Here is a 14,675-nt window from a genome sequence, read left to right on the forward strand (position 1 = left end):
CAGATTAAAAAATTCTTTTTTACAATTAAACAATAATATAATTCCAAATCGATCGACTTTATGCTTTATAAAAATGAAAAAAAGTTTAAAAACGAACTTTTTTTATCGGCTTCTGTTGATTTGTAATAATATTTGCTTTATATAAAAATTTTGTCTTTTGTACATATAAAACATTTGGCCCAGGGATTACATGATGTTAAATTCTTAGAATTAGACTTAGATACTTAATATGAAAGATTAGTTAGAAAATTTGTGTGTGTACGTATGTGTGTGTGCGATATTAAGATAGTAGTGCGTAGTGATGTATCAATGACGCATAAGTCGTATGTGCATAGCTGCTGAATCAAGAAAATAGATCTTGAAGATCATCTTAACATCTTTAGAAAGTTTTTATAAATATATTTTATAAAATTATACTGCAAACTACGGAAACAAGATTTCCTCTCTATTCACGACCTCCCAACCTTCGCCTATGACGAAAAGAAATTAAAGGCTTCGTTTATTCCAAAAAATAACTACGACGAATCCTTCTGTGTAAGTAGTATTGCATCGTTCACTCGTAAAGACGTAGCAATATATTTTATAAAATTTTGTACTTAAAAAAAAAGATAAAGACTATTATTTAGTCAAATGTTCCTATTTCAAAGAAAAGAAAACGCAGAACATATGAAGGACCCAATCCTGTGATTAAGAATTAATTTTAGTATAGGGAGAGTCACTATCTTCTAAGTACAGAAGCGTTATCTTGTGTTTATTAGATCAAGTTTTATTTAATTAGTGAATTGTACCTCCCCTTAGCTTGTGAAACGAGATTGAGTCTACTTCCACGAATGTGAAGTTCCGCTTGTTATTGTTATTGAAATTAATATTTAACATGTTCTGGCGCTGTTCTAAAGATTCTTTAATGTAGGAACAACCTTTCACCTTTCAAACTATTACCTTTCGTAAGACATGTATATAATGAAAAAGCTCTTTTTTGCTTTTCCTAATTTTAATATCAATATTGAGGCAAACATACGAACACAATGCAATCATTATATTTATAGGCTTTGGACGATATTGATGAGATTTTGCAACATACAAAATAGGACATATAAACATATTTAATGATTTCAAATTTTAGTCATTAAACATATTGCATAATAATTATTATTATAAATGTATCTTGCGTCATTCATTACATCGTCTTAATTACATTACATATTGGAATTTATTTTTTAGTTTTAATCATTGGACTGCCAATTATTCCGTAAGCTTTTAACCGGATAGCAAATTAACAAAGTTTTTCTAGCTAATTAAAACTTCACATAATACTGAACTGTCGCGGCGCATAATAAATTTTCCCATTAGATTGCGGTAATCATACAAATGGCAAGTTCTTTGTCCATATCTGCCAACGGCTGCAAACTACGGAAACGAGACTTCCTCTATTCACGAGCTCTCAACCTTCGCCTATGACGAAGAAAGATTAAAGATTTCTTTCATTTCAGAAAATAAGTACGAATCTATCTATAAGTAGTATTGCATCATTCACTCGTAGAGACATAAAAAATGTAATCTAAAACAAATCAGAAAACGCAGAAAGTTCATAGATTCACTGAATCATAAACTGTATATTGAAATAATGCTTTTGACGTATATCGAAAATTACTTGTAAAGTCCTTAAACTCGTGCTCGTCAACTTTTAAATGAATTAAAGTCATTATTTAGATAATAAAAGCATGCTAAAAAATTAATCTATGTTTATAAAATTACAAAATACGCATGTTAAAATAACGGACTTTATATCCAGTTATGTCATTTTGTATGCTACAGCCTTTTTTTTACTGTTATTTCCCTCATTTTGCTAAACAATTACTTAAAAATTATTATAATTACAATGCTCGAAAGTAATTTACAAGGAACATTTCAGTTGACAACACTGGCAAATAATTACAATAGAAAAATGATTATTCTTCAAATGTCCGAATTATAAAGTTTATTTTGTTGAGAAAAGATATATATATATATATGTATATGTTAAAAAAAATATATAATTTTTAACTTACTAATGAGTTTTCCTTTCTTAAAAATCCTTTTATTTAAAAAGGAATTTTATATCTTTTTAATGCAAGAGTTTTGATATCCACAAAATATTTTGGAGAGAAAGTGTTACTTTGTGTATTTTATATTAAAATATGTTAACGTAAGGATATTCTAACAAATTTTGCATAAAAATTTCACGATAAATAGTTTATAAAAACGTCCGCGAAATTGGTTATGTATTCTTCAGCGCATGCTGAAATACTATTAAAGAGAGGGAAAGACCTGCACAAAGAAAACATAGAATCGCCGTAACCTTGGCGTGGTTGTGAAAATGAATATGGCAATGCGCACATTCACTCATGTATGCGTATTCAGCACGCGTGCAAAACACACGATTTCCCGATGTCTCGCCGCCGAGACTCGTGTAACTTTTAGTTACGCGAAACCAAAAATAGCATGTACACAAGACACGTGTTTCCATATATGTACAATATCAGAAACATGTATTTAAAAATCTATAAGTCACTTAATAGCAATTAATTACGTCCGCAATTATCGAAATAATTGGGCAATTAATCAGTGGAAATTTTATTTTATAAAAAATTCATCAGTAAAATGCAGCGCGTACAGAGTTGCGTTCCAAAATTCGACTCTGTCAATCCGAGTATAATTTTGTACTTGTTGTTCACCAAATGTTGAACAAGGATAAAAGATATTTCGAAGTTAACAGAGTCAAGTTTTGGAACCCAGTAGAAATCCTAGTAGCACAAAGTATTGGTGCAATATTGGAAAACAAATGTACAGCTAATACTAAACATTGGGTAAAAATTGCACTCCCAATATTGATCTAATATTGTAAAGTAGATGCCTAGTCATATTTAGCCAATATTGATAATATTGGCCCAATAATGGTTCAACAATATCGTGCCAAAATTGGGGATTCAATTTTTGCTCAATATTAGCAAAATATTAGAAAAACAATGTATAGCTAATATTGGGCAAAAATTGGCTCCCCTATAGCCAATATTACACATAATTGAGTGAAAATTTACTTGTCTTACGTGGGATTCGAAATTGTGACCTCTGGATTATGAGTCTCCTGCGTTATGTGCTACACCATTTCTTCGATTGATAAAAGTGTTACTTAATCATACATTATGTTATAAATATTGGTCAATCTGTCCTCAATCTATGCCCAATATAAAGCCAATATTAAGTAATGATTGACATGCAATATTGGCTATATATTATATTTTTTGGCATTTATTATATTATCAATATTTGCGTTACATTGAGAAATATTGGCTTATGTATGAATATAACCAATGTTTATCAAATCTTAGCCAATGTATAGTCAATGTACTGTACTAGGGAACGTTTCTCTCAACGAGTAGCAAATATTTCAGCTTTTCGAAAGCGTGAAAACCTAGGAAAAGATCTACAGTTCGTATTTTACGGCCAGGATCGTTGCCGGATTCATGGATTGGTGTCATCAATTAACTCGCTCACTTTCATTTGACGCAGCCATGCGAAGCATGAATGTACATTGTACATACATTTGCCGCTCTTTCTTTTACTGGCAAAGTATTTTTTTTTTAATTTATTAACACTTACTTTCTATGATTTTCTGGTTGTGCACAAGGAAATGTTTACCGAAAGAAAAAACGTGAGATAGCCAACTCGATCACGTTTATCGATATAATGAAATTCTTACAAGTAAATCTCAGAGAACATCAGACGCTAATTTTTCTCACATTTTTTACAGTTATCTTTATGTCCAAATATGAAGAAATCTATTATTGATTTTAACTTAAATTAAGTCTTTCTCAGTTTAAGTTAAAATTAATAATAGATTTTTTTTTACTTCTCGGGATTTCAATTACAAAATTTTGTATTATTTATTTTGTATTATTTATTTTTTATTATTTTATACAAATATCTGATTTTAAATTTGGGTATTTGTATAAAATAATAAAAAATTTTGTAATTAAAAGATTTTACTTAAATTAATAACAGAGCTACTAAAATTAATAACAGATTTCTTCATACTTTGAAATATTAAGAAATAATTGTAAAAAAATTGAGAAAAATTGGCATCTGACATTCTCTGAGATTTACTTGTTAGTGGAATTCGAATTAGCTAGCTGCGATACATACATGAGACTCTTTGTCATATATGATATCGTTATTGCCTGTATTACCGCGAAAATAGAAATGCAGAAGCGAATACATAGAGGATCTCTTGTTTCCGCTTGCGAATCCCGATGTAGATTCAGTAAATCATAAATCTTCCGTTAACTGCGATTTATGTAACGAAACTACGATGAATAATTTGATTAATGGATCTTTAACACTTTATCAAATATTGTTATATGATAAAAATATTGCTTTTATTATTTTGGAAAAACAATGGCGAAAAAATTGACAGAAAATATCGATTAGTCGATACACAATATATATGTAGCTATTGTTATACATATATGTATATTCCATTTATTTATAATTAAAAATCTATTTTTTATTATTCTCTCTCTCTCTCATGGTAAAGCACACTGAGAGAAAAATGGTTACAATTACCACAATTCAACTAAAATTTATATAGTTATTTTTTGAAATTATATGTTTACAGTGTTGTTTTAACCATGCAAATATAGTCCATCGTGTTAATAATAATAGTTATATACATTGCTCAAAAATCTTTTTTCTTAATATAATTTTTAGTTATTACCACATAAATAGTAAGAAAATAGTTATATTTACTATAATTGCGATTGCATTTACAGAATAAAAATGTTTAGTTCATTTATATCCGTTTATATCTTGATATTTTACTGTATTAATATTTGAGATTATGTCATAATTTGTATTGTAGTATAATTTTTTTTGTATTTGAGAAAACTACATAATATATGGTTAGTATTACTGACATAGCAGTAATAAGCATAAATATGGATCTCCTAACCATAATTATTTTACCATATAATTATAGTCGCAGATATCAAATACTTTTCTTTCCGTATAATATTATGTATGGCACATAATATGGATCTCATTTCTTTTTTACAAAGAGATCTTATCCATGTGCACAATGTGTTCAGAATAAATATTTATACATTAAACTTGTTGACTGAGTCGATAAATAAAATTTCGAATGAAATTTTTTTGAGCGGTAAAACACTTGAAAAAAAATTCACAAATCATAACGTTAACCCAGAAGGCAATATCGACAATACGTAACCAGACAATTATCGGAGGCACGCATCGAGCGATGATTTGTACTCTGCGATGCCAATAACGGCGAAACCGCACTCGCGTGAATGAACCGCAGCGTAATTAAAATCGCAAATCTATGCACCATTTAAATAGCGCCGCAGGTGTGAGTCTTTATATTTTCTGTAGAACACGCGAATTTAGCTGTATATTTTATTCAAATATTATCCCTCAGGCGGAGCTAAAATATGTTCGACTCGTCAAGAATCATCTCTCTCGATGGCACGCAAACAATAATCGGCAGATTAGAATTTCTCTTTTATGTGATTCTCTTGTTGTGTTTACGCGAACGACAATCGGCATATTAAATTTCTCTTTTGTATAATCCTCCTTTCGTGTTTGTGGACGTTGAATTTTAACTTGTTTTTATTAAAATACTTTCTCGTCGGTTGCACGCGAACGTAGACTAATCATCAGTTGTATAAGCAATTTTTAATAAATCAAGTATGTAATATAGCGAGCCAGTTTCACAGATTTAATTCATTTCAACTTTTTGATGAATTTTTTGCACTTAATCTGAAATGTTGCAAAATTGAAAGCATATGTTCATGTTTATTGTGTATATAATGTTATTTATCCTAAAGTTTGAAGCCAAATTTTAATTTAGTGAAAATTAAATGTCATAAACACTGTCTGTATAAATATTATATATTCGTTACAATTTAAAATATGTTACCCATGTGCTAGAAAGCATCGTGTTAATTATATATTTTAATGATTTCTTCCAATTAATTTAAATTTTTTTATGGTCAAACATAGTGACATTATTTATTAAATAATTGTAAAAGTTTTATCGAGTAATTATATGCAGGAATGAAGATTGTTATTAAATATTTAATGAGAACTTGGTAATCCATGCGAATTCCATCATGTTTAAACAGAATGCCCGAAATGCATTTCTATTTCTATGAACACTCTTCCGTCTTCGCAATTTGTTTTCCGTGATTTCAGGCCGCGGAATTTTCCTAAAAAAGATCAGTGTCGCTGCCAAGCTTTTCTTTTCTTCGAGTTTCCGAAGGGCAGCGATGTAGAAACCACGGAGCCGGAAACTCCGTTGAGCGAGGGTGGTTTACGGGGACACACAATGGATAGGACGTAAGGACTACGTCGGCCGAGTTTGCTGAAAACTTTTCTCTTTCTCTCTCACTATCTTTCTTTTCTTTCTTTATTTCTCATTTTAACAAGCGCCCCGTTTTCCCTTCCGACATGACACTCTTTTTCCTCCCTTGGATTAACTCGGTTCTGGTTACCGGATTAAAAGGACAGCCTCGCGCGGCGAATTTTTTCCGTCGACGAGCAATGGCACCCGGAATTTTATCCATCTGGCAGAAAAGTTGGAACGTTCGCCGGCTGCTTAATCCGTTACCCGGCAACCGGTTAATGCAGTTAGTTCACTCGGTAAATTGTTTGGGATGCGCTAACAGAACAAAAAACAAAAAGTATTTGCGAACTTTTGAGAGCTTTCGCGTTTACCTTAGCAACTCTTAGGTTTTCCTTAATCACACACCTTCGATTCAACAGTATTGCACTGTATAGTAAGTGACTCTGCTTGTCGAGCTTTCTGTTTATTTCAACGTATTGCAGACAGTATGTGTTACATAGAATGTTTTGAATTCAGCAAATCATATTTCATCTGCAGTGAATTCCCTGATCTACTTGTTGATTTTTCGAATCTAAAGTGAAAGAATCAACATCGATTCGCGAATGTCGAGACAGGACAAATTAATAGTTGTTTAAATGAATAACAATATAATTAAAGGCTCATGAAATTTAAAAAATTCAACGAAAATTAGGCAAACGAGAGTACAGCGCAGTGCTTAAAAAGCTCAGTTTAGAAACAAGTTATATTTGATTTGCTGTTACAATCTTCATATGACCGCATTATCAGCGAATGGTCTGTTTATAAATGGAACTTTTTAGTTGTTTGCGCCACTAAATACCACGCCATACTCTCATTTGCCTAATTTTTGTTGAATTTTTTAATAGCTGTTTGTTGTGGACAAATTTGAATTAATTAAATAAGGTTCACAAATTTCGCACAGTAGATTTGCAGAGATACTTTGTACAGAGATATACCCCAATAACCTTAATCCAGCGGTATATTTGTTTCTCGATATCGACGGAAGATGAATGCAGGTTATGCCACTATACAGAAGCCAGCAGGGGTACGATATCAAAAACGGTCTCTCTGCGGTGGCCGCGAGCCAAGTATAGATTGCTAACTGTCGCTGGACAATGATATACACCACGCTGAAAGGATTTCAAAGGAGTGCACTGTCGACTGTGTATCGTGCACAGTGTTACGCTGTCGTATCGTTGGACTCGGGTTCCTGAAGAAATATCGTCACTGCGCCATTTGTCTCCCAAGAGTAAACCGCCTCGCGGATATTGCATCGGAGATATTTCTCAATTTGGTTAATGTATTTCTGAAAATTACCCGGCTGCATATTTTAACGTAAAATTTCAATTGTTGTGGAAGCTGCGGGAATTAAAGTTCATACTTTATTATACGGAATCTCTGATCTCACGCTCATTTACACTTTGAAATAATAACAGTTGATTTCAGTGAGAGCTCAACGTCATTTATAACTTATTTTTGACAGGCATGCTTCTAAATTAACTTATTATTTTATATATCTGTTACTTTCTGTTACATCCCACTTTCCATGAGTACTTTTACGTTTTTTTTTTAATCTTCTGTTACGAGATAAAACTTATATTTAAATTTAATATGAAATTGTATTTAATTTAGAATTAACTATACTTGCAATGTGAGAACTGTGGAAAAACTCCCATTTCATTTTTCGCAACAATCTGTTACAACATTAAATTATTTAAAGAGAATGTTGCGTTTCGCGTATTTCCGTAATTGCGAGTGTGGATTACTTTTTTATACATAAACGACTAACTAGCTGGAACTGCGCTATGTTTAGAGCATCGCGTTTGTTGTCGAAGCGCGTAAGGAGGCTAATCAATAATTCATGATGGCATAGGGCACCTTCGGTCCATCCACCCCGGCGTTGAAACGCGCTTCTTCAATTCTGCGTTACGTTACTCGAGTAATTACTGCCACAATTTCAGTCCAACGCGGCACTTAGACTAATTAAGAGTCAAGCTTTCATCATGTTGCTTTGCTGTCTTTGTACGCGGAGAACGGTTAGTTAAAAGCTTCTTTTATATTCTTCTTGGCGTAGATCGTAGAACGTAAGACCGACATAAAATGTAGCCCAGGGGATATTACACGTATCTTGCTTACGCGTACGCGAATCCCGAGGCGGATCCTATATAAACTTCTAAAAGTTGCTTGTAGCAGACTATCTTGATTAACTAAGTCTTGGTTGATTTTCCCATCTTTCTTTCAATCACTTAGCCGTAATAAGTAACGAAATCAGAAATTGATTACAAAAGAAATTGTTTTTCTTTTAAGAGAAAATATATCTTATTTAGGAAAATTATATGTACCTTTTTTTTGTGATGCGTTTTTTTCAAAATTATGATAGATTCAAGACAAAAAGGCGCAAATTTATAATTTAGAAGTCAGTTGTTTTTTTTTTTCAATCTTTAGGTTGGAAATCAATTCCAAATTGATAAAGTCATCATCACAATTCGATTTATTTATTATATTCAGAGATTGCTCCCTTACTCTAAAAGTGAGATATAAGTAAAAAAAAGCGATTTTCGAGTTATTACCATAAATGAGTTAAATAAATATTACTATCAGTCATAAAAAATGAATTAACTTATTTTCATTTAAAAAATCATCAAAATTGCCTCAAAAAGAATGAGTTTTTTAAAACATCATGAAAATCGTCACTTTTAAAAAAGGTTTTTTTAAAGATTTTTAAAAGTTTGTGAAACGAAATAACAGAAATAATGTTTATTTATATTAAGAATGTATTATTTTGATTGATATTATTTAATTAATTAATATTTTTCTGTCAAATTGAAAAATAATTTTTCCTCTTTTCTGGGAAACTTAATTTTTTCAGTTGTGTCACTTTTAATGTAAGGGAATAATATATGTATATGATGTAATAATGTTGAACGTAAAGGAAATTAAAGTTTAATTTCATAAACCGCCTGAAAAGAACTAGAAATTCCGCATTCTCTAATCTCAAGGTTTAACAAGCCGACCTCGAGCCGACTGTTGGTCCTAATATTATTTTTGATGCAGCGTCTACAAGTAACACAGCATCCATTCTCTTCAATACGAAATGCTCGCAGAAAAAGTATTCCGACTGGGACGGCCTCCATGAATTAAACATTGCGCACGCCGTTGGGCTACGGTACAAACGAGATTCGCAAATTCATTTCGGTTCACTCGGCACGCGTATACAGCCACATTCGAAAGACAGGAGAATATGCCGTAATTCCGAGAGTTTATGAATTTCAGAGCGAAGCTTTTCAGCTTCGAAATCACGAACGCTAACTGTTTTAGGCGCTCAATGATATGACAGTCGGCAAATCGAATTAATCGTACCAAAAACGACAATCATGACGAGTAATCGGCTATTTCACTAATAATTGACGTTGTTTTCGTAATAATCGGATTTGAATTTACACAGCTTGTTGCAATTAATAGGCATAGAAAGCATAATGATAAAGAATGTAGCAGGAAAATTGTATTTCTGTGTTAATCTATTGTTCTCCAAATTAAGTGAGGCTATTGTTGTCTACGTTAAATGAAGCCATTGTTATATAAGCTACATATTATCTCTATATTTACAATTAAATGTAAGATGTACGAGATTACTGATTACTGAGATTACTATTCGTAACTGATTCGAGAATTTATTTTGTTATTGCCAAAATTCTAAATAGAAATTAAACAGATCTTAATTATTTTGAGAAAATGCTGCTATGTTATTTTGAGAAAATGCTGCTTTTTTTATATATACTTTTTACATGTATTAAATTTTTAGTTTTAACAATTACATTTGAATATAACTATTTGTTGGCTAATCGTCATTTGCTATTCGTCCGGCGATAAATACGGGTTGCTTAAAATTTTTATCGGCATTCTCGGTCTTCCAGAGTTTGTCACTTAAACAATATTCCTAGATCCAACCATTTGATTTCACGGTCGGAGAAAGCGGGCATCCAAGTATAAAATTAATTGCAGCTCGATGCAACGATCTCAGGACCTCAATTTTCGCGGAAGAAATTTTCTTTTCTCAGGTCTAAGCACAGTTTTACCGCCATTAATGCAACAGGTGCGCGATCGGGCTTTTCGGTCCGTTCGATAAGAAAGAATCGGCCATGTTATTCGAATTGAATTATAATGATACGGTAAATCGTTAGACAAGAAAAACTCTCAAATTATAATAGGGAGTCTAGAATATTTAATTGCGAATTTACAATAGATTTACTTGCGAATAAATAGATTGTTAATTGCAGATTGCAATTAAAGTGAGATAAATGCATTTGAATACATTACAAATGTATATCTAGAACTGATTGATACAAAATATAAATTTAAAATAAAATAATTTTAAATAAAAAAACAATTTTATGTATATATGTGAAAAATTGCAAAAAAAAAGATTTTGTTTATTTTCTCTTTTCTCAAATTAAGAACGACATATGTTTTATAAATTTCCTTGTTTCAGTATTGAGAACAAAAAGAAAACTTTAAAATCGCGGACGGAAATTCACGATCGACATTTTCCTTCTTTTTCAGCACCACGAGCATGCGGACGTGCTGACGGTGGGTTTTAATGTGGACGGTGTCGAACGTGTTCTCGACCTTCGACTGAACACCGATTTAATTCCAGTTGGCTATCAGCAACTCCACCAGCATCGCGGCACGTACAAAATGCACACCCCGTCGAAAGTTGTAAGTACCGCTTGAGCATCCAGTATTCACATCCGTAGCGTGCTAACCGCTTTTCCGCAAACAACATTTGCGCTAATCGATATCGAGCGCAAACGCAATTCTATCGGATACCAAAGACCGATCTAGGAAAGCATCGGGATTCATTCAACTTAACCCCGTGCTCGGCCATTCATTCGTTACGTATCGAATGGCGCGCAAAGAGCGGCATTATCGCTGTTTAACGACATAATATGCGACGTAAAATTTACGACACACAGCTATTCGCTCTCTGCAAAGAAAGAAATAAACGTTACAACTTTTCTCAACAATTATTGCGAATAGTAAAGAATTTTTTATTAGATATTATTTTATTACTTTATATTTTTTTAATGATTTATTCTGTGATGAAAATGCTAAAAAGTTATGCACATCGGCTTTGAACGCTGATATCGATATATAAATTTTACACACAAAAATAAGTTATTCGGAATAACTTATTTCCTTGTATTAACTTATTATTAATGTAATATTAAATTTTCATATATTTTACATTATTAATGACATATATTTATAATCTAGACTTTTATAAACACAAATAACTTAATTATTAACTTAAAGCGAAGAAAGGAGAATTTAAACACATTATCAAAATCAATCTTCTTTTCTTATGTATAGTTCAAAATTCTTTATAATTTATTAATAAAATATGTACGTAATAACATACAAAACTGCTTAAAAATTGATTATTAACCTCGTTTATAATACTGATTACCAGAGAATTTAAACTGATATAACGGACTGAATTTTTAAAAACTTGTCTCCGCTTGTTCTAACTTTTAGCGGGACAGATTGGATCTCCTAATAATCAATAAAGGTACAGTGTAGTGCAAGACTTCACTCACTTACATGTAAAATTTATATATTGATAATATTCTAAGATTGAAAATAATATCGCTATACATGTAACTGAAAGATATAGAACGTAAACGTGTGTAAAATTGATCGATAAAAATGAGAGACACAAGACATGACGGCATCTCTATCTCTTTTTATTCAACTAATCATAGAAATACAGGAAGAATGGATGTCCTTTCTCTTATTTTTATTAATCACATTTGATATACTATTTAGATATGGATGGCGCATCCTATGTCTGATATCGCTGAAAGGAGATGATCGAAGTTTATTCATTTATTAGTATGTCTTTCTTATTTGTTTTCTTGTGTTTGCTCTTTGTCTTTGTTAGCTTTCGATTTTTTCATGGTGGAAATATATAGAGTAAATATAAAGTAGAAAAAAGATATAAATTTAAGGGATATAAATAAAAGGGTATATAAAGTAAAATATACTCCCATCATGAATTCTCTCGCAAATTGATCTCATAGTGATTCTACAAGTCGTCTATAGATTTGATGATATGTCTATGTAAAGAAGGTCATCACTCACAATTTAATTTTAATTTAAATAATTACATTATATTAATATCTACTTCTTGCTACTACCATATTCCATTGTTACTACTAGCAACCTTCGCAACAGAATTGACCAACATTAAAGAACTCTGGAAATGATGTTTTATTCAATCAGGTCAATAAAGAGATGCCAGGCAAAGGAGAAATATAGCATATTGTAATAAAGAAGATAATCTTCGTTTTGAATGAAGAATCCTTTCTTTTTTAGACAACTCGAGAAAGAGACAATCTATTTATGAGAAAATTTATTTAATTCCACGCCCGACTCGTGCTTCCGGTCCCACGAAAATTAAAAATCTCCGCGGGTGTCGGTGCCCTCTTGTCATATCTGCTGCCGTCATCGCGCGGATGGGAAAGGTATAGGTAGGCCTCGTACAGGTATAATACGCGACTCGGCCGAAATCGATCGAGGTGACTCACTCCGTCTGCCATCTGCATGTTTAATAGAACGTCTCACTATAAACACACGCAAAGTATGTAGCGGCGTGTTGGTTCCGAGCGAATGGTGGGCGTACGACCCCATGTTAAAAACAAAACGTGCATGAGTGGTGGTCGCAGCATTTCCGCTTTATAATTCAAATGCCGTAGCGGAAGAGAAAGGCAGGAAGGACGAAAAGAAAAAAGAAAAAAAAGAGACGAAAACTGATGGAACACCCAGAATACGTTAAATTGCAACGGTCGCGCGACGTGTCTGCAGAGTGTATCGTGCAAAACGCGAGGATTGCCTTGGAAATTGCTTCTGCTAAATGTCTAATTCCGCTATCGTAATGTTTCTGTAGATAATCGAGTTTACTTGGTTGTTTATAAAATAGTAAAATAGTAAATATAGATAGTAAAGATACACGAAGGAGGAAAAATAAAAAGCTGAGTGTATTAAATACTTTGATATTACGTTACTCGATATATATCGATGAAGAAAAACCGGTTATATTAAATTTCGCTCATGCTAAATCGCCGACAATTAAATTTCTCCGCAGTTTATGAACATTGCGAAAGTTATTTCTGAGATATTTCTCTAATTACGAAATTTGTCCAAAATCAGGCGATTACGACATCTCAATGAAAGCAACGAGTTTTATACAAACGCAGTAACAATAATTAATATACTTTATAAAAGTACATTAATTATTGTTACTGCATTTATATTAAGTATGAAGCTGGAAGCGTCTATCTGGACAAGATTTATTGATATAATTATTATACCTTTTCATTTTAATTGGAGCAGAATCGGCATTAAGTTTCTTTAAACACATTTGAGTTCATAAATTTAAATTATATCATGCAAAAAATTATTTATTTGTCTTAAGATAATCTCTGTATTCACTTGAACAGAATGAAATAGATGGAGCCAAAAATAATATTTAAAATAAGGAATACAATTAAAAAAATAAATTAAAAAATTTAACGAGAAATATAATATATTTATTACTACTGTTTTAAATTTAATATATTTTTATAATGTAAAAATCTATTAAATTATAATAATAATTTATTAAAAAATAATAATAAATATATAAAAATGATCGCAATAACATAGAAAATGAGTCATAGTACTGTAATTATAAATAACAAAGACTAACTGCTGTTTCTCGATTGTAATATTCTGCTCGGCTACGTATAATGGGACAATGATAAGCATAAAAAAGTCATCCAGAATGTGGGACGAAAGTCAAGCGGAAAATGTAAAACTCGCTAGTTTACGCCAACTGGCGGAGTTTGTTGTGTTAGCCGCAGCACCACACTTACTGTTTTGCACAATTGTATTTAATTAATTGGCGGCTCCGGTTAACGGCTCTATTGCTCTACCCTTCGTTCTTCCCGATATAAATACGGTTTATCCGCGCGGATGAACCAATTTTGAGCTCGTTAAAGAAGAAAATACGGATGTTTTTTAATATATAAAATGTAATACATAAAAGTATATAAGAAAATTACACAATAATACATATCTACAATTTATATTTTTATCATGGATAGTGCATATCAAAATTTAAACCATAAATGTACATAATAAATATTGAGCATCAAATTTTGTCAAGACAATAATAGATGTTTCATATTTTATTTACTTTCACTTTTGATAAAACCTGATA

The 14,675-nt window shown here is 31.7% G+C and overlaps 1 protein-coding gene across 1 annotated transcript in view; it reads left to right on the forward strand.

The window, feature by feature from the left end:
- The window catches only part of LOC108748361, a 99,769-nt gene that overhangs the window by 67,977 nt on the left and 17,117 nt on the right, over window positions 1–14,675 (forward strand). Inside the window, exon 3 of the mRNA XM_018486474.1 lies at window positions 10,976–11,131. Within this exon, the coding sequence (XP_018341976.1) occupies window positions 10,976–11,131 (156 nt within the window). The remainder of the gene's footprint in view (window positions 1–10,975; window positions 11,132–14,675) is intronic.

The sequence above is a fragment of the Trachymyrmex septentrionalis genome, unplaced genomic scaffold, assembly GCF_001594115.1.
Source record: "Trachymyrmex septentrionalis isolate Tsep2-gDNA-1 unplaced genomic scaffold, Tsep1.0 scaffold22, whole genome shotgun sequence".
Classification (NCBI taxonomy): domain Eukaryota; kingdom Metazoa; phylum Arthropoda; class Insecta; order Hymenoptera; family Formicidae; genus Trachymyrmex; species Trachymyrmex septentrionalis.